At 35.8% G+C, this 21,559-nt stretch overlaps 1 protein-coding gene across 1 annotated transcript in view; it reads left to right on the top strand.

The window, feature by feature from the left end:
* Positions 1–21,559, top strand: part of pof1b (POF1B actin binding protein) — a 68,756-nt gene that overhangs the window by 36,901 nt on the left and 10,296 nt on the right. The window contains exons 4-9 of the mRNA XM_002666059.8: positions 309–342; positions 1,319–1,399; positions 4,533–4,625; positions 13,281–13,394; positions 14,952–15,104; positions 21,059–21,178. Of these exons, the coding sequence (XP_002666105.7) occupies positions 309–342; positions 1,319–1,399; positions 4,533–4,625; positions 13,281–13,394; positions 14,952–15,104; positions 21,059–21,178 (595 nt within the window). The remainder of the gene's footprint in view (positions 1–308; positions 343–1,318; positions 1,400–4,532; positions 4,626–13,280; positions 13,395–14,951; positions 15,105–21,058; positions 21,179–21,559) is intronic.

Genomic DNA, 21,559 nt, shown 5'->3' with positions numbered 1-21,559 from the left:
TCTGTCAAGCACTATCTAGATGATTGAAGGCTTGACACACATTGAGATAACCTATTACAGGTCATTATCTTAAAGGGAATCTCATCTGTTTACTTTATCTACAATCACTTTCTTGAACGGCTCTTTAGAGTTATCAAAAACCTGAAAGAGCTACGCCTTTTCTAAAGCTGTCTGAAAATTCAGTGATTCATTTTGTATTAAGAGATTTTGTACTTAACACCTCGGAAATGATTGTGAGAACAGCAACACCTCTTCTGCATTTTTTTTTGGTCAATTTGACTCACTCTGATTGTTCTTTGTCTTGGCAGGAAACACCTTCTAGACTCCACCATTGACTACAAGGTAGGGAGAGGCAAATTTGTCACTTTTTGAAGTGTTTTTTCCTGTTAAATGCCTGTTAAAAGTTTTAATAATGGATGTTTATAATCCCAAGCATTGACTGCTGGTTAATGATATATACATTTCTATATGCACGTGTGTATATATGCTCCCATATGTGTTTTTTTCTTGTGAGAGCATAAAATGACAATTGGTCAAAATATTAAACATATATATATATATATATATATATATTACTTATATTTCATTATTTATTTAGTGTTGAAAATATACAATAATATTATAACTGTGTTTGGAATAGTCTTTATTTTTTATTGATTATAATCACCTTATTATATCTTAAAATAAATCATCATGATTTTTATTTTTTATTATTAAGCATCAAATAAGGAAATATGCATTAATTATTAATTATTATGAGAAAAACCTCACAAAATCTGTGCATATAAATGTGCATATAATTATAAAAACACATGCAATTATTAGTGAATGAGACTCGTTGACCTATATTGTGCATGTTGATAATTTCTTTTATCATAAATCAGTCAATTAATATATCACACATTGAAGAATTGCGGGTACATTTCAAGCATTTTCCATTAATTCTCCTTAATTTGGAATGAAATACAACAAATAATAATTTACAGTAACTGAATGCATTATTTATCTAAAATATTGCAAATGCTTAAATGTGATAGGGAAGATTTAGTTCTGTTTCTAATTGTTGTTCAGCTTAGTGTAAAATGTTATAAACTTCTAGCACAGTTGACAGCATTAGAGTTGACATTTTCTATCAGTGTTTTATAGATTGTGATAACTGATTTAACAGTTGACCAGAACGTTGCGACAACCACAAAATTTTTTAAATGTTTCCTTACAGTTTTTTTATCTTAAAAAATGCAAAATGTACCCTCAATTTTCTAATCAATCATCCATAAACACTAAAGTTGTAGGTGTCTGTATTTGTGTGTGAATGCAGATGGAGAAAGAGGAATTTGAGAGTCTCATACCTAAAGGAGTGTCTGAACTGACTAAACAGCAGATCCGCTACCTTCTGCAGGTAAGAGCAGATAAACACATGCCCAATCCCATCAGACCCGCACACACCCCTCAGTTAACCCCACCCACAGACTTTCAGAAACCCCTCCCAGGAACATATGTTCCTTCAGGCACAACGGGCTTCACACTCAATCTGTTCACTTCACAGGAGAGAACAAAAAGAAAGAAAAAAAAAAACAACTTTTATATTCTTTAAAGTAAGGGATAGTTCACCCAAAAAATGAAAGTTCTGTCATCATTTACTCACACTCAAGTTGATCCAAACTTGTCTCAGTTTCTTTCTTGTGTGGAACACAAAACATATTTGATATTTTGAAGAATGTTAGTAACTGCACAGTAAAAAATATTTTTTAGTTAGCAGTTTTCCATATTTTAATATTACTTAGTTCTTCATATTCATTTATTCGTTCATTCATTTAATTTTTGGCTGAGTCCCTTTATTAATCCAGGGTCGCCACAGCGGAATGAACCACCAACATATCCAGCACATGTTTTACACAGCGGATGCCCTTCCAGCTGTAACCCATCCCTGGGAAACATCTATACACACTCATTCACACGCATTCTTTACGGACAATTTAGCTTACCCAATTCACCTGTATCACGTTGTTGGACTGTTGGGAAAACCGGAGCACCCGGAGGAAACCCACGCGAACACAGGGGGAACATGCAAACTCCATACAGAAATGCCAACTGACCCAGCCGAGACACGAACCCTCGCCATTGCATCGCCTATTTCTACATATATTATTTCCAACCCAGGCTCATTCTGGAAGCATAGCCCCGCGGACGTTTTTTGGAGACTGTGAAATATGTCCCGGGAGATTTGTATTTGTGCAGTTTTTGTTTTCGAGAATTTGTTTGCGTCCGCGCTGTTCTCGCGTAAAGCCGCCGGAGGCTGGAGGCCGCCGGAGCCCTCTGTCGAGCGACCGTCTGTCCGACTGACTGACTGACTAAATGACTGAATGATTGACTGGGCGGCCGGCCAATCGGCCGACCCACCCTCCTCCTCCTCCTTCCCTCATTACCCAAGCAACGATTTAAAAAAGCCGTCCAGATAAAGAAAAGCCCTCGTCTGTTTTTAACTGCGTTTTCGGATTTCACCACATTTTCGCCCAGTTATGTACTCATTCACTTTATTTTTTGGATTCTGTTTTTGTCTTACCTGATTTCTGGAACTGCTCTTCCCCGGACTCGAACCCGGTCATTGCCGTCATTGCGGCTGGCTCCCCTCCGGATCTCCGCTCTGCCAACGTACACGACAAACTAACCGGACAAACTGGTTGCGGCGGGAAAGGCCTCCACACGGAGTTGAGCTATCAGCCGGCGAGCGCGAAGAGAAGCGCCGTCACACTGCCTGTAGCGTTCACTTGAAAGAATGAAATGCAGCCATACGTACCTCCGGCCACGTAAATCGCCGTCTCCAGAACTGTCTGTGGGGCTATGTTTTCAGAATGAGCTTGGGTTGATTATTTTTCATAGATTATATTATTTCTAAATAAAATCTTAATAAAAGTCACTTTGTTAAACTATATAGTTGAATTTTCAACAATATATGTGGATTGAGCAGAGGTCAAGGTCTTATAATGCAATTCATAACTATAAATAAACAGAAAATAGAAAATACTGAAACTGTTAATGAACAGATATTTTTACAGTGCAGGCAGCATTATCTTTGTATGAGTTCCATTGCAACTACATGCCATCTAATTCTCATTAGAGTATCAGTAGACTTAGATTGGTGTTGACATGGACTTGCAAAGTTTTTATAGTCAGTTAATTGTCTATTGGTAGAGCAGTGTCAGCAGATAATGAGACAGTCTACTAATACTCTAATGAAAATTAGTTAGCATGTAATAGTAAACAGAATGTGCAATAGGGATCAAAGGAACTGGTTTGGTACTTAAATTTACATTTTTGGGTGAGCTTGTATAAACGATGTGCTGCAAAGTCAACTTTGAGGTCAGACTAAGTGCTTTCTATAATTAGTTTAGAGACTTAAATTCATATGCCAGTAATAGTTAAAATTTTTTTAAACATCAGTATATTCATTTATAAAACTGGATAAATATAAAAAAAAAGATGTCTATTAGTTAAAACTTTGGGGTAATCATTTCTTATGCTCACAAAGAATGAATGGATTTAAATGAATCAAAAACACAGTAAAAAGGCAAACATTGTGAAGGGTTATTAAAATGCAAAGAACTTCCTACTTGAATATTTAAACATTGTAATTTATTCCTGTGATGGCAAAACTGAATATTTTCAGCATCATTACTCCAGACTTCAGTGTCGCATGATTCATCAGAAATAATTAAATATGCAGATTAGCTGCTAAAGAAACAAGTCTTATTATTATTAATGTTGAGCGTGATGTTTTTATAAAAACAGTTATATACTACAGTTTATAAATTTGAGATGAGTAAAAAGAAAATCATACTAACAGTAAAATGTGGTAGTGTTAGTGTGATGGTCTGGGGCTGTTTTGTTGCTTCAGGACCTGGAAGACTTTGATTAAATGGAACCATGATATGCAGCTGTGTACAAAAAATATCCTAAAGGAGAATGTCCGGCCATCTGTTAATGACCTAATGCTGAAGTGAACTTGGGTTATGCAGCAGGACAACTGATCCAAAAGAGTAGCAAGTACACTTCTGAATAGCTGAACAAAGTGAAAATAATACTGGAGTGGCCTAGTCAAAGTCCTGATCTAAATTCAATTGAGATGCTGTGGCATGATAGGTAAAAACCCTCCAATGTGGCTGAACTACAACAATTCTGCATAGATGAGTGGGACAAAATTCCTCCACAGTGCTGTAACAGACTCGTTGCAAGTTATCAAAATCATGCATGTTGCCCTTAAAGGTGGCCCAACCAGTTTTTAGGTTTAGGGGGCAAACACTTTTTCACACAGGGCTGTGCAATTCTGTATTTTGTTTTCCCTTAATAATTAAAACCTTCTATTAAAAACGACATTATGTGTTTACTTGTGTTATCCTGGTCTAATAGTTGAATTACTTTATCTGAAACAAAGTGCGACAAACATGCAAACAACTAGTAAGAGGGGCATACACTTTTCACACCAATGTACATGGTATTAAATTTACTTTCTCTCTTCTTTCTCTATCATCTAGACTCGTATGACAGCTGATAAGACAATGCATCTGGTGATGACCACATTCAGCAGTCTTCGAGAGGAGCTAGTGCACATGCAGGAGGACCTGAGGGTGAGTAGGATGCTCCTGCCACTGAACCAACTGGCAGCCCTCTGTCCTGTAGGAACAGCCTTCAGTTTCCACTGACGATATAGTACATATCAGATGAGCAGATCAGGTTCTGCTTGTGGGCGTGGGTTTGTTTTACTACCCAGCTTTCAGCTGACCTTGTGTTTTTCAAGGTGTGATGCGTGTATAAACACATTCAAGGGTATGATGATGTAACTGCGGCACAAGAGTTTCCAGCGCTTTAAAATTATGCTAGCTGTATTTTGAGGGTAAAAGTGTTTTATAAAGCATCAATAACAGAGTTGATATTTTATCCCGTTTTGTGCTTTAGCTCAAAATTCTAACCTCAAATCAGATAGTCTTGATATATAATTTTTAACAATATACAATATTTCACAGTAACAAAGTTGACGTATTCATCCACTATTGGTGTGTCCTAAACATTTTGTATGAATTAATGACATTCAAATCTTCCCATCAGAGGAAGTACCATCACTTGGGGGAAGTCGCATGCTTGTTCTAACAGTGCTTTACAGATTGTTATGCCTTTTTATGTAACAGGGTTGACCAGAAAAACACTCAAAAAAAAAAAAAAAAAAGGAACATGGTAGTACAAATAATGTTTCTTAAGAAACAGTTTTGTACCTTTGTAAAAGTTGTACCTGGCTGTATATGGTACAGAAAATACCCATTATGAGACTGTTCTGTTCCTTTTATGGTACACTCTCAGAAATAAAGGTATATGCGTTCTGTCACTGCGGTGGTACCTTTTTCGAAAGGTACAATTTTGTACCTAAAAGGTCCATATTAATATCTCAAGGGTCCAAATTAGTAGCTAAAAAGTACAAAAGTGTTCCTTTTAATTTTTTTTCAGGTACTATTATGTATTTTTGAGGTTCAAATATGGACCCTTCAGGTACAAATGTGTACCTTTTGAAAAGGTACCTCCCTTAGTGACAGCTCGCCCACCTTTATGTCTGAGAGTGTGTACAATTAGGTACACAATTGTTCTCATATAAAAGGTACATAAGTGTTGGACAACTCCTGCTTTATTACAACATCTTTGAAAATAAATACTACAGAAAAGTATGCAATTTGTTTGCATAATTCTTTTTCTATTTTAAAAGTAAGTAAATTAACTTTTAAGTGATAACAATGGTATTGTGTGAAAATTATAGAATTCTTTTTTTATATTGTACATATTTTTGTAACATTTTTTTGTGAAAAGTGTTGTGAATTGTTTAGCAAAAATACATCCTTGGATTTATGTTAAACTATTTTTTATTCTCTATTGTCAACGGAAAAGGTGCATTTACACAAAAAAAAAACTTAAAAAAAAAAAAAACATTGCTTAAAAATGTAGTGGTAACTTCATGGGTCAGATTTGTACCTTAGCTGAAGGTACAATATTCTAGCTGCAGGTTTTAAAAACCAAGGGTACATTTTGGTTTCCTATGGTACAAATCATGTCCTTAAAGATACAAACTGATACAAAAGGTACTGCCTCAGTGACAAGGGTTTTAACTTCTTTAGTACGACATTGTACCGTTTTTTTGAGAGTGCAGGAAGAGACACATCAATTTTTTTTGTAACTAAAAGGACAAATCATACAGAAAATAGATTAAAATTTGACTTAAATATTTCATGGTAATGAATGCCTGCCTTTATTACCATCAGCAGGCATTTGTTAATCAATTTGTGTTGGGAAATCATGAAGGACCTGTTTGAAACCCAGCATTTTTTACATTTTACAATGTACTTCTTTGCAAGTTGTTTGAAAGGGCTTTCAAGAAAAAAAATTAAATAAAAAAAAATAAAAAATAAAAAATAAAACTCTGCTCTCATCCAAAAACAAACTCAAGTGTCTTCAGTATTTGCATTAATATTTTAAGCAAAAGGTTAAACAAAAGAAACATTTTCCCCTTTTTTGCTTATTATTACTAAGGGTGCCAATATATACAGTATATGGAAAGCTTAACTTGAATCATTTACAAACAAGAAGGCTACATCACAAGCATATCACAAAAGGCCAGAATGCTTTGTTGGTACTGCAAAAGGTCACTTCCCAGAACATTCATTTCCTGTTTGACTTCACAAAGCTTTCTGCTCAATTAAACATAAACCATCATAGGATCACCACAAATACATGCGGCAACTTTTCAGTAGGTGAGCCAGCATGGAGCAGACAGAAGCTTTTAATGATTTTAATGAGCAATTACGTCACTGTCTGCATTTGCCATTATCCACCTATTATCTACCTACTTATAACAATTGAAGTTATTTAATAATTACTTAATTAAACTGAGTGTGCAGTCTCTAATAAAGCTAGAAGTACTGCAGTATAGAACTACAATAGGGTGCATTATGCTTGCATGCATTTCTTCTTCTTCTTCTTTTTCTTCTTATTATTATAGTTTTTCTCGTTTGCTTTGATGCAGTTGTCAACTGAAACTCCACATTTTCAAAACAGTTAACACACAGGTCTAAACTGCGGCACTCATGGTCAAAATGACACATTTTGCTTGCAAAAGGCACATATCGTGTCAAAACATTTAACATATGCAACAAAAGCTAGTTTTACCTTCAAACAACACAACTTGCAAACAAGTATATGAGCTCTTTCAATTAATCATTACACAATAGACAACAAAATACAAAATACAAAACTCAAAATGCACCACCATTGCTTGCCATTGTAGCTTATAGCCAATGGCATTTGTTGTCTCTATTTGGGCTGTCAAATTCGTCTTTTTGCAAAGAATTGGATCAAGAATAAGATGTGCTTTGATTGAATATATATTGAATTCATGACATTTTTCAAACTGTGGCTGAAAACTGAAATACTGTATATATAAAAAAAACAGACAAAAGTAATAAAATACTGTAAATATTAGAGAAAACACATGTAAACTAATATACAGTCAAATCTATTGGGAGTATAGGACATAGCCATATTGACCACCACCATCAATGCTGGCACAGAACAACACAGACCTTCCATCATTTTTATAAGGTTTGCAGAATGATGGCTAATTGAAGATTTGTGTGAAGGAGTGTCAAACCGGTGCTTCAGTGATTTCATACTGATGTTGGTAGTTTTTAATAGTTAGGAATAGATGGATTCTGTTTGGTTACCAAAACTAAAACAATGGAGTTTGGACTGCTTGAATGACATCTGTGTTAACTGTTTGGAAAAATGGTAGGGAAAATGTGTCAACCCAATGAGAAAGGGTTTACACATTTGCAAGACTGGTCCTCTGCTCTGCTGGGATAGTGATAATGAAAATGAAGAGGAACCTAGTTTCTTTAACCAGGTCAAAGCAAACTAGAAAAACTGTAATACCAAATTCAAATAAATATGATTATTGTAATATTTCACTAAAAATATTTCTGAACAATATAAAGTATATCTAAAAGTACACTACTAATATTTATACCTTAATACCTTCATTCGTTTAACTTTATAGACAGGTGTGTAAATAGCAACATGCTTTATTATTATTATTAGTGCTTTTTCTATGGGAAGCTAATAAACAGTCTTCTGTGTTTGAACATGTTATATGAGCCCAAACATAGAATAACCCTAACTCAGAACAGATGCAGATATAAGTTCATGTTGGAGCAGCATTTACTGTCGCTTTAGGAACTGAAAACACATGAGCATGAGCTGCACTGTAATAAATGTCTTTTTACAGTTGCCAGTTGCTCATGATTAATAGTTTTTCTTTTAATTTTGCTTTCAAAAATGCATTATGGGACTTTGATCTTTGACTACTTATAATGTTTAATAAAAGAAAGTTTCATAAAGTAATTCTTTTTTTTTAGAAGAAAAAAAAAAGTAGTTTGTAGATTGAAACAATTTTATATTTTTAGGTTAGTAATACGTACAGTACTGTGTATTTGTAATGTGTATTTATATAGCGCATTTATTGTGTATGGCCATACACTCAGAGCGCTTAACAATAATGAGGGGGGTCATTCCACACCGCCACCAGTGTGAAGCATCCACTTGAATGATGCGACAACAGCCAAAGGACAGCTATTGGTGGAGTGGAAAGACAGTGATAGGCAATTGGGTGGAAGGGGATGATAGGGAGGCCATGATGGGTAAGACCCGTTGGAGGGAATTTGGCCAGGACACTGGGGTTACACCTCTACACTTTACGAGAAGTGTCATGGGATTTTTAAATGACCACAGAGATTCAGGACCCTGGGGCCTCATGTACAAAGACTTGCGTGGAAATCTTACTAAAACATTGCGTACGCACAAAGCTGTAAATGTGCGAACGCAGAAAAAAATTCAGATGAATGAAACACTGCGTACGCCGAATCTCACGCATATTCTTTTGTACATCTGAATGAACGTGAAACTGAGCGCAACATGCACGAGCACAAAACCCCTCCCTGCCTCCTCCCCCGTATGAATATGCTAATGACTATGCTAATGGCAAAACCCAACGAAAAAGCAATGGCAAAATCAAGCAAAAAGAGAAACTTTGAACAGAATGTGAATTGGAGGTGCTGCTTTCGGAGGTAGACCGGAGAAAGGCGGTGTTATTTGCAAGTTTGTTCTCCGGAATTAACAACAAAAGAAAAAAATAGAGTGGGAGAGTTTAGCTGATGCAGTCAACACAGTTGGGTCTGAACATCGCACTGAATGCATTAAAAAAAAAGAAATAGTGTGGTTTATATCTGTAAAATGTGGCAGGACGCTTACTAGACTCAGTGGCGCTACTCGTAAGACGCATGTGATCATGAATTGACACGTCCGAGCATGATCTCGGCTCGAATCCAGCGTCTGATGAACTCTTTCTTGTTTTTTCCCCCGCTACATATCAGATTTTGCCAACTATTTATCACGAGAAAGACAAGTAGGAATCATCAATAAGTTCATATCAATAAGCATCATATTTTATTTGCACATTTATTGAATGGAAATGTTTCTGATTCACGCATGCAAATTCATCTTCAGATAGTGTCTTTATAGCAATGTGCGTGCGGTAGATCGCTCAGATTACATTGGGAAAACAGGCGACTGCTGCAAATTGTGCTTTAATGTTTTGCTGGTCAAATGTATGGTATGGAAACCTTATATACCTGCTAGATGAACCCGTCTCATACAGCTGCCATTGCAAGGCTCAGACACTTTGTAGAGAGGAATTTAACACAACTGCCTCTAGGAGTCGCCAATAGAAATAAAACAGACACGCACAAAAAATGTGCTTACGCCTGCCAGAAAGCTGCCGTGGAGCTGCGCACATTCCCACGTTCAGTTCATTGTTAGTAAATCCAAACGTGAGCGATTCTGAGCGTGAAACCTGGCGTACGCAAAGTTTTTGTGCGTACGCAGCGTTGATACATGAGGCCCCTGGTTTCCATTTCATCTGAAAGGCGGCACCCACTGACAGTATTTTCGTCCCCTTCACTATAATGGGGCATTAGGACTCACACAGACTGCAGGTTAAGCGCCCCTGCTGGCCTCACTAACACCACTTTCGACAACAAGCTAGTTTTCCCTTTGTGATCTCTTGTCCAAGTACTGACCAGGCTCAGCCCTGTTTAGCTTCAGTGCAATATAATTTATGGCAAAAAAACAAAAACAAAGCAAACTGATAAAAAGCATTCTGTTGATTATTGTTATTATATTATTATTTATTTTATCATTATAATTTGATGCATGTTATTTCCTGAACATCTTTTTTTTACTTAAAATGTCAATAAAATTAAATGTTAAATGTCAATAAAATTAAATTAAATGTTAAATGTCAATAAAGTTAAATGTTAAATGTCAATAAAGTTAAATGTTAAATGTCAGTAGAATTAAATGTTAAATGTCCAACATTAAGACCACATTACAATCCCACAATGCCAAACTATGTGAGGCTATTATTTAATATCAAGATTACAATACATTCCCACATTACAAGGTAGATGAAGTGTAGATAAAAAAAATCTGTGAATGTATTTTTGTTGAATTGCAAGATGAAGGTGTTTTCCCGCAGATTTGTGACGTTCTTTACTGCTTGTATTTTATTGCTATGAATCATCGTGATTTTGGCATAAGCTCAACGGTTTGTTGGACTGCAAGTGATTTCATCTCTGAGAAAAATGTTTGCGCCAATTGCTGTCTCTGGTGAAAAAAAAAGTGAGCTGTTGCTGCCAGATATTAATTACTACTAATAATATAATATTTGCTGCAAACCTATAATTAAATGAATAAATCAAGAGAAACATTTTTTCAAGCAAAGATAATTTACAGACTTCACTGAAAACATGTATTGATGCGTTTTTGGCATAGACAAAGTGTGCTGGTGCACATTTCTTGTCCACCATTTGTATATGTTGATCCAGGAGCATGCTTAGTTTGATTTCACCAAGTATTGACATGTTCTTGGATCGACATCTGTGTTGATCCTGGCACACCATTCCAATCTGTCAATCAGATTTAAAGGATGCGTTTACAGTTTATGTTAAGTTTAAGCTTAGATTTAGGGTTATGTGCTCCAGATATGGTGTTTGTTAAAATTTTTGGTCAATCAATATATTAGACAACTTACCCAGTTAAGAAAGTCACAGCTTGTCACGTTACAGTGATTATTGCAGTAGATAGACAGACAGATATAGACAGACAGGGTTATGAGACCTTTTGGTTGTTGATTAAAAAAAATTCAGGGTTGATATATCCTCCTGAGACCCCGCAAATTGACTTGTGTCATCTGTAGTGGACATTGTATTTTCATGACTTTTCTTTAAATCCTTTGAGCTACTCTGTCAAGTCCTGTTGTACTGTTTAGAGGACATCCTGGGCTTTCTAGTGATTTGTCATTTAATTGGCTGGTATGCTGGGAACCAATTCTTTAAAATGGCCGACATACAAAAAAGAACATTTTATGGAAAGGAGAGAGGCATGTATAATTTAGCTTTTTAAATGTTTTTTTTTTTTTTTTAACTAATATTATTACATATATATTTGTTTATTAAAGTGTCAGGAACAATACATTTGGCTCACAAAGCTGTTAACTTGTTTGTGTTTCAAAATATCATCCTTTTTTAAATGTTCATTATAGTGGACACCAGGTGTCAAGTTCAAGGTTAGGAAAAGGAGCGAGGACTCAGGTGCAGCAAAAATGGGTTTTTATTAATTATAAAATGAAAACAAAAAGGCAAAACAAACAACCCCGAGGGGGAAAACTCTAATAATACAAATAAACTAACAAACAAACTTGACTGGACTGGCAGGACTGGCAGGACAAGACAGGGCTGGACACAACACAACAGGAAACTATCGACGACGAACTGGCAAAGGACTGAAAACATGAGGGGGATTATAAAGCAAAAAGTAAATTGACACACAGGTGAACATGACAAACTAATGAGTAAACAAGGAGGGTGGGACTAAACAATAGACGGGAGAGCGCATGACACAGAGAGACAATACAAGCCATGCGCTCACATAACACAACACTGAAGCACACGACAAAAGCACGTGACCACAATGTAAACACCGAGCCACGTGCTTTGACAAAAGACGCAAGACACGAGCACACGATGAATGAAAACACTCACCGTGCGCTCACACACGCAGCGTGCATGCTTCATCCCAGCGCCGACCAAAACCGAAACCAACAAGACTAAGACGCTGGGAATGAAACACCACGCTGCTGACAGATGAACACAAACACGAGTACAAGAGCGCACGCGTCGCGCGCGTCGCACCCACGACGGCGCGCGCACACACAGAGACAGAAACAGGACCAGACATGGGTTGTGTCCGAGCTCTGCCACCAAAACAAGAATTTACAAGACCAGAGTGGCAGAACCCTGACACCAGGACCATGTTAATGTAATTAATGACTGCACGTTGTAGGAGGCAGAACTAAAGCAGAGAGGATTCTTTATAAGATAGTTGAGAATTAGAGACAATTAGATATTGACAATCAGTTTAAAATTGCTTTTATGTTAAATTTGTTTTGGATTAACGTCACTTCTTTTTTCTTTCTTTTTTTTTGGTGTTCGGCTCTCTTTCAGACTAAACTGTTTCAGGATTTTTTTAATACAAAAGGGAAAAAATGGCTTTTGTTTAGGTTTTGTTACATTAATATTGGATTAAAGTTTGGAGTTTGGCAGTTTCTAACCAAAATGGTCCTGTGTTCCACTACTGTGAACATGCTGTAAATTAAAAAAAGAACAAAATGTTAAAATTCTAAATTGTAGATTTGTTTTTACTTAAATGATGTAGAAAATCACAGCAAAAAAAAAAAATTATTTATTTGGGTCTCAGGAGGACATTTATATACATTTTGAAATGTCAACTTTTTGACATCTTTAACCCTTTGTAACGCAAAGAGTTATACATGGTAACTTCATTGACATTGATTATAATTTACTTTTTAATTTTAAAATCATTTTAAAAAGTCTTGTAATAACCCCCAGTAGGAGGATTTTTCAAGTAAGTATTTCAACAAGAGTGTCCTGTAAAGGGTTTAAATTTAAGCTTCTAAATTTTAACCAATTTTAGTGCCTTAAACTTCAACAACTGGCAAAATTGAAAGCATTTCTCCATTGCAAAAGTATGTAAGTCTGTTTTTTATTGCCCTAACCATGCACAATGACATGGTTGGTTGCATTTGGATTTACTGCATGTGTATTGTTGTGCAGCGTCTGGAGAGCGAGAAGGAGGACCTGGAGAGAGATCTGAACTTTAAAGCAGATCAGGCTCAGCAATATGACAGACTACTGGAGACCGTTCGTGAACAGAACAGACAGCTGCAGGTAGGGGCTCCAGCATGAACTTCACTGTCAACAATGCAAAACTCAATTATGACAATTTTAATAAATCTGGTTTTCTGAATATTTAATAGGGGCATGTTTTCTGAGATCCACCTACAATAGTTTTGACACATAAAAACATAATTTAGAGGTAAAACAGCTATAAAGGCTGTCCTGTTTGACTATTCTTATATTGTCACAGTTTAAATAGGAATCATAGACTGAAAAGTATATACTGGCTTATGTTAAAAGCAAATATCTTTTGCATATTTAACATTTCAGGATTCAAAAATACAGCTCCCCAATATAAATTAAATTGTTCTCCAATATAAAATTTGGTCCCACTTTTTATTAAGTGGCCTTATCTATTCATTCATTCATTCATTTTCTTGTCGGCTTAGTCCCTTTATTAATCCGGGGTCGCCACAGCGGAATGAAGTGCCAACTTATCCAGCACGTTTTTACACAGCGGATGGCCTTTCAGCCGCAACCTATCTCTGGGAAACATCCACATACACTCATTCACACACACACACACACACACACACACACACACACACACACACACACACACACACACACACACACACACACACACACACACACACACTCATACACTACGGACAATTTAGCCTACTCAATTCACCTGTACCGCATGTCTTTGGACTGTGGGGGAAACCGGAGTACCTGGAGGAAACCCACGCGAACGCAGGGAGAACATGCAAACTCCAAGGCTCGAAACAGCGACCCAGCGATCTTCTTGTTGTGAGGCGACAGCACTACCTACTGCGCCACTACATCGCCCGGCCTTATCTATTATAGAATTAAATCCAAATATAAATACAATGGACTAAAATGTATGTCTGTTTGATTATGCTTCAAAGATGGATCCTGCTGTAATTTAATGTAAAAATGCATAAATGTTTAGTATCCATATATATTTATAATCTGTTACAACAGACAATGCAGTTACTCAGACTTGTCTGGTGTGACAAAATCTGGTGTGAAAAAAATATAGCTGTCACATCATTGTCTTTTCATACTTTGATAATCATACTTTGTTTGCAAAATAATCCATGGTAAGTTGTAAGGGTGTACTGTAAAGATTCACTGAACTAATCATTTGATCAAAATCACAATTCAGTTTCCTTACAATATTTTTTAACAAAATGAGATTGAAACTTTATTTAGCAAATGAAAACGTCTCCTTTTATCAGGTTATTGCTGCACGTTTTTTTTAAGAAATTGAAAGACTGTATAACAAACCAAAATGTCTTGTTACCTTTGGAGAATCTTTAACCTTTAGTTTCTGCATAGACCTGCATTGGCTTCACAGTATTTACCTGCTGCTGTATGAGAATATGTTGAATTTAGCCACACTATTATATAATAAAGTAGCACATTATGTACTAATTGGCTCCAATTAACACTGCTTTTAGACTAACAAGAAAATGTAACAAATGATGAACTTTTATGTTCGTTCAAAAGATGAAGGGCAACTAGCTTTAAAAGATTAGATTGATCTTATAATAATGTTTAAATCTTCCTTCATTCTCTCAGATGTCTTTGAAGGAAAGTAACAATGCTCAGCGGACTTTGGAAAGTCAACTGCTGACCTTCCAGAGCAAAGACCCGACTAAAGACTTCCGCATCAAAGAGTTGGAGGGCAGCAAGAGGGCATTGGAGCAGGAGAACGAGCTGCTCAGGAAGAAGGTGGGCAAACTAAGGGTCAAAGTGAATGTTGGCATCAAACAGTCTTTTGTTCTCCATTTGTTATGTACAGTACTTAACATTTGAAGTAGTTTAAAAACATTCATCAACCTTGCATCATTGTCTTAAGACAAAACTACACCTGTTCTTGTCTTTACAATTTAAGAATTAAAAAAAAAAACTCAACTTCAGCTTGACTACTGCAACATAAAAAATAAAAAAAATAAGTAATTAAATATGTATATGGCAGAGAATGAAATATTTAATCATTGGCATTTGCTATTGGTCAATCTCATATGACTGACAGACCGTCATGCCATTTTACAATTTTTCCTCCCTCCATCACCAAAGAAATTAAATATGAAACATTAAAAGGCATATTACTTTATAAAAAAATTATAATGTTGTGATTAGATAAATTATTTAATATGCTAACTGCAATGTGCTATTTCATGAGGAAAAACATTTAGGGCCTTATCATACACCCAGCGCAATAATGTGCAAGACGTGTTTGGCATGATTTGTAGCTATTTTCAGACCCGCGCAACCCTAATTTTCAAGTTTTGTGCCACGTTGTTTAAAAGGCCATGAAACCCTCTCGTTTCAGCAGGGTGTTTTCACACCTCTACTTTGGAAAAAGTCAGAAAAGTGGGCGTGTCCAGCTTTGTTTAGGGGGAGTGTCGGAGGAAGAAAAGAGGCATGGTGTGGGAGTGTCTATTTGGGCGCGCTGAATTTCAGAGTCAAAACAAACACCCACAGAGGACAAAGTGACTGTGTTTACATGGACATCTGTAGTCGAATTATTTGCCAAATTATTATATGTTGGACTTTAGTTGCAGTTTGGCTCTTTCATTCAGGGAATTCATTCATGTCCCTCGCCACAAACGAGATATTTGATTCGAGGAGCTGCTCTAAGCGTGTATTTTCATGCAATGTTTGATATCGCACGGCGAATGAGAGAAAAAAAAACTCAGCATTTCCCGGAAACTTAGATGCACTTGGCAGGTAGCGTCAGAAAGCCGCGTTTGTTATTCCGGTCACAAAATCCTAAACGAGGTTATAGTTTGATTCTAGTGCTAACTTGTTTACACTCGGTGCAATAGTTTGTTTGATAGGAATAAAATACGAACTGAATAAACAAAGAGCACTGGTCGCTCACTTACCAAACCTGTAGAGACAGGACAATCCACAGCAACTAGAGCCGCGTCATTATTAAGATGAGACTACAAGCGAATCCAGATCTCAGCGTTTGCAGATGAGAACAGCTCTCAGGTTAACAATGTGCCTCCTTAGACACGTAAGTTATTGTTGTCGAGCATCGCGTACACTGTTAATCCACACGTGACTTCAGCTGCAGCTCTCACGGAGAGAAAATGAAAACAAAACTTAACTGCAGCAAACTATGAAAGCAACACTTCACGCTTGTTTTGCCAACACAACGTGGCGTCTCTGTCGTCTAAACACTACGACAGTAATGAATATTAATGAAGTTGCACAATAGAGCGCGCTGATTGGTTTGAACCAAGCCTTACTCATGCATTAATGCATCACACTGTAAGACGTAATAAGACAGACTCTGGCACAGCTAGACGTCCAGTCTGCACGCTGGAATACACGCTATTATGTCATGACCGTGACGCAGCTTCAAAAATTCGTTTCAAACCCGAAGTACGGATTTGCTTGAAATAACGCAAAAACAACCAATTTACACTTATTAGTGAAAGGTGTCCTAACAGTGTTTTTAGCAGTGTGGGACACATATACGACTGTCAACAGCTCAAAAAATGTGTTTTGGTGTTTCGTGACCCTTTAAATAGCAAATCAGTTTGCACCACTTTGTGGACTCATGAGTGTGCTGGTCTAAAATAGAGGTGTGTTAAGGCCAGTGGTGGAAAGAGTATTGAAAAATCATACTCAAGTAAAAGTACCATTACTTGCCTAAAAATGTAGAGCAAGTAGAGTAAAAGTTGTAAATCTGTTGTTAAATATTACTCAAAATATGAGTAAAAAGTAGCCCTTTTAAAAGTTCTCCAAAAGTGTTTCAAACAGTTTGCTGCATTTTTAAATTGCCCATGTCTTGAGGTAGTTCATTATGATGCGATTTGGAAAAAAAAAGTAGTGACTGCAGGTTGAAGGAAAGTAGTGGAGTAAAAGTACAGATATAGCACTAAAAATGTACTCAAGTGAGAGTAAAAGTACACATTTTGAAACTACTTCGTAAATTACAATTCCTGAGAAAAACTACTCAATTATTGTATCAGTAATTTGAGTATTTGTAATTAATTACTTTACACCACTGGTTAAGGCACATTGCTGGTGAGTTGTTAATTTTAAGAACTGAAATAAACTGTGCCCTTCACCAAGTCAAAGCAGGTGTAAAGTCCAGCGCAGAGTGGCTAAATATGAGCCTAGTGGGTTCAAATGCTTACACATTGCTTAATACTCATAGGACATACAGCAATACAAAAATATCTTTACATATGAAAAAATTTAAGCATTAAAATGTTACAAATATTATTATTTTCTACATAAATATAAAAACCACTACCTCCATGCCTCATCTTTGGGGGCTTTTTCAGTTTATTCATGAGAATTTGCTTTTGTATAATGTTATATATATTTGTTTTAATAAAAACTAGTTTAGATGTGTCTACCTGTTGGGTTTTGGAGACATTTGTATTACCATATGGGGCATAAGAATAGGATGTGTTTGGATATAATGTTTTTGACCACACTTCGTTATTATTGTTCATTTATTAGGTTGTTGGAAATTATAACTGCATTTAGAAATAGTTTCGAAACAAATCTTAACAAACTAAATTAAATATGTAGGCTAATGCATGTCTTCAGTGGAGTGCATACAACACTGTTTCCTTATACACAAAAGGAGTCAATAGTAAAAGTAAAGAGAAAGAGAAAGTAAAGAGGCTGAATGGAGGAGGCTCATTCTTAATCCTCGCACAGTTTTCTTGCTAATAACGCATTCAGTTTTTCGTTTACAAAGTCCGCCATGTAGATAGCAAATGTGCCATGACACAGCGCAACTGACTCTTAAAGGTAATGGGAGATGAGACTCTGATTGGTTTAATACTCAAAACACACCTATAACTCATTAAGAGAATAAGCACAACCCCGCTAGACCATGCTCCAGGGTGCAGGACGTATTATTATTATTTTTGCATGTTATACTCGAAACACACCCATAACTCATTAAGAGAATAAGCACAACCCGGCTAGACCATGCTCCAGGGTGCAGGGTGTATTTTTTTGCCCTTCAAATAGCAAAAGTGGATTCAGACACGCCCTTAAGGCTTTTGCATCATGCATTTTAGAGTTTGTGCTTAGATAATTAAAACAGAGCCCCTAATAGTTTCTTTAAAGCCTTAAAAAATTATCTAAAAATATTTGTCACCTTTACTAACGCAAATATTAATTAAACAATTATATACACTAACAGTATAAAAACTAAAAAAAGGTTTTCTAAAATTTTTTAAAAGATTGTAACAAATTCTGTTTAATATATTAGGTATATGTTTATTAATGATCTAATAGACATATAAACCTATATGTTTTGGCTAAAACAAGGCTACATTTGGGCTGTCAGTGAAAATCTAATATAAATATAGAGGAATGAATCAGTGAAGTCTGCCAAATTTGACGACTAGTCTGTTTTGGACCATTAGATGTCCTTTAGATTTCCACTGACAGCCCAAATTTAGCCTTGGCTATTAGATGTCTATTAAAGAAAAATTGCTTGGTGGAAGCCTGCAAATTACTACATGCAGAACCAGTTAAAAAAAACTTTGCATATGCATAACACAACTCATAATATGAATGAAAAAGATAACTTATGGTTCATTGAATTTTATCCATCACTGCTCTGATGGTGCTATTCAGGTTTTCAATGAAAAGAACCAGCTTGGAGTGAAATGTTTGTGACTGTTTGTGAATAAGTCTGCACTAGTCGTACCACATGCTTGTGTGCAGTCAAGTGTGGAGCAAAGAGAATGCAAGAGTAAGATGGCAACTCATCACATTCAATTCACACTGCAAACACACAGCTTTTGTGGATGGTCAATCATCTTGTCTGAAATATACATGTTAAAATATATTATGCGCTAGCATTTATTAAAAGGATAGTTCACTCACAAATGAAAATTCTGTTATGTACTCACTCTTCCCTTGTTTCAAATCTGCTTGAATTTCTATCTGTTGGGAAAAAAAACAGCCCTTGACTTCCATAGTATTTTTGTTCCTACTATGGATGTCAGTGGCTGTTTTTTCTAACATTCTGCAGAATATCTTGTTTTGTGTTTAAGAAAAGACAGATTTTAGAAGGTTTGGTAGAAAAGTTTAGAACCTCTTAAGTGTGCGTAGGTTCAGTTTTTTGGAGTTAACTGTGCCTTTAAAAGGTCTACCATTACACAAAGTAAAGATTCTAGACATACCTCAGTTTTTCTGTCATGGTATATCTCCCTTTTCAGTATCAGGGGGGTAAAACTAAACATAATTGTGTGTCCTTTTATTGAATAGTGGTTTAGTGAAAAATTGTCTGTGATAAATGTAATCATAACTACAACTTTTAAAAGGAAAAAGCAATCTCAGTCAATCATGCAGACTGTATAGTCGAGCTCTATTACTTGTACACTGTAATATTAAAGGCTACAATTAACAGCAGGCTAACTATTCAGTTGATTTATTATTTATCTGAAGATATAATCATTGCTTCTCAAATAAATATGTATGCAGAAATGTAATTGAGCATCAGGCAGTTTTACCTTACTGTTTAAAAGTCATTAAACATCAGTGAAAAGCATCTTTGAAATGTAATTTAGGCTTCACAACTTGTTTTCATGCCAATTATTTAAATATATTAATTATATACAGTAATTAAGACACCACTTATAGGTTTATTATGTGTTATATAACATATGATGTGTATTATATGTTAATTATTTATATAGAGTTCATCTTATTAGTGAATTATATAAGCTGTGGGCAGTGAATTACTTAAACACGTAAATGTAGATGTCTTTTCCCATTTGAACCACTGATTGATTAATTACAGGAGACGTGAGATGTTTATTTATGTTTATTTTGTTTCATAACTTGTATTAAAAAGACGGAATTGTGGTGTTTATTAGTGCTCCAATCTGTCAACAATTATTGTTTTATATTCCTAATAAAATGAAACATTTTTTCATCAAAAGTAACATTTTTGGTCCTGATTATGCTACATTACTTGTTTTCACACATAACTTAAATGGAGCTGATTAAAAGATTGATCTTGGCATGTAAGAATCAATACTGATTTATTGAAGATATAAAACACATTGTGTACATTGGCTAAAAGAACACCAAAACACCCACTTAAAGTTAAGTTGGTAAGTAAAATACCTTAAAACTTTATGTATTTCTTTATTACTTATATCACTTTATTTTAATGTATGGCTTTATTTATTATCATTGAATAAAAGTAGGCGACGCAGTGGCGCAATGGGTAGTGCTGTCGCCTAACAGCAAGAAGGTCGCTGGTTTGAGCCTCGGCTGGGTCAATTGACATTTCTGTGTGGAGTTTGCATGTTTTCCTCACGTTCGCTTGGGTTTCCTCCAGGTGCTCTGGTTTCCCCAACAGTCCAAAGACATACAGTACAGGTGAATTGGGAAGGCTAAATTGTCCGTAGTGTATGTGTGTGAATGAGTGTGTGTGTGGATGTTTCCCAGAGATGGGTTGCGGCTGGAAGGGCATCCGCTGCGTGAAAATGTGCTGGAGAAGTTGGCGGTTCATTCCGCTGTGGCGACCCCGGATTAATAAAGGGACGTAGCCGACAAGAAAATAAATGAATGAATGAATGAATGAATGAATACAAGTATAATTAGCCATCTTGAATGAACTATAAAACTTTTATAGGAGAGATTTTGATGTTTGTGTTGATTTTTGGTTTTCTCCTGCACAGTTGGCAGGGCAGTGCAGTAGCTCCACCATCCAGATCAAAACACAAGAGCTGTCCAGAGAGTACGAGAAGATGCTGAATGATCTACGAGAGGAGAAAGACAAAGAACTCAAGAGCCTGCGGGTAAATACAGGAATAAAATACAAATGAAAAAAAAAACAAAGAAAAAAAAAGTTCATCATTAATGTTGTAAACAATTTTGCTGCTTAATATTTATGTGAAAATCATCGTTTTTTTTTTTTTTTTAATTGGATTTACATGATTTTGTGGCGATTTTTTTTTTCTGATGGATGAAATTAACACAGGTTTTATGTTTATTTATTTGTGACCCTGCACCACAAAAGCTTATGTTAATGTGTATGGTTGGCAATTGTTAAAAATAAACTGTACAGTAAGGGTCAAAATGATAAATCTTTTTATTTTATCTTATGTTGTGCCAAAAATTATTAGAATATTATGTTCAGATCATGTTCTATGAATATAAATTGTAAATTTCCTGCCATA

This window comes from Danio rerio, chromosome 21 (assembly GCF_049306965.1).
Source record: "Danio rerio strain Tuebingen ecotype United States chromosome 21, GRCz12tu, whole genome shotgun sequence".
Classification (NCBI taxonomy): domain Eukaryota; kingdom Metazoa; phylum Chordata; class Actinopteri; order Cypriniformes; family Danionidae; genus Danio; species Danio rerio.
The sequence above is the reverse complement of the archived record's forward strand: the minus strand, read 5'-3'. Positions and strand labels throughout refer to the sequence as shown.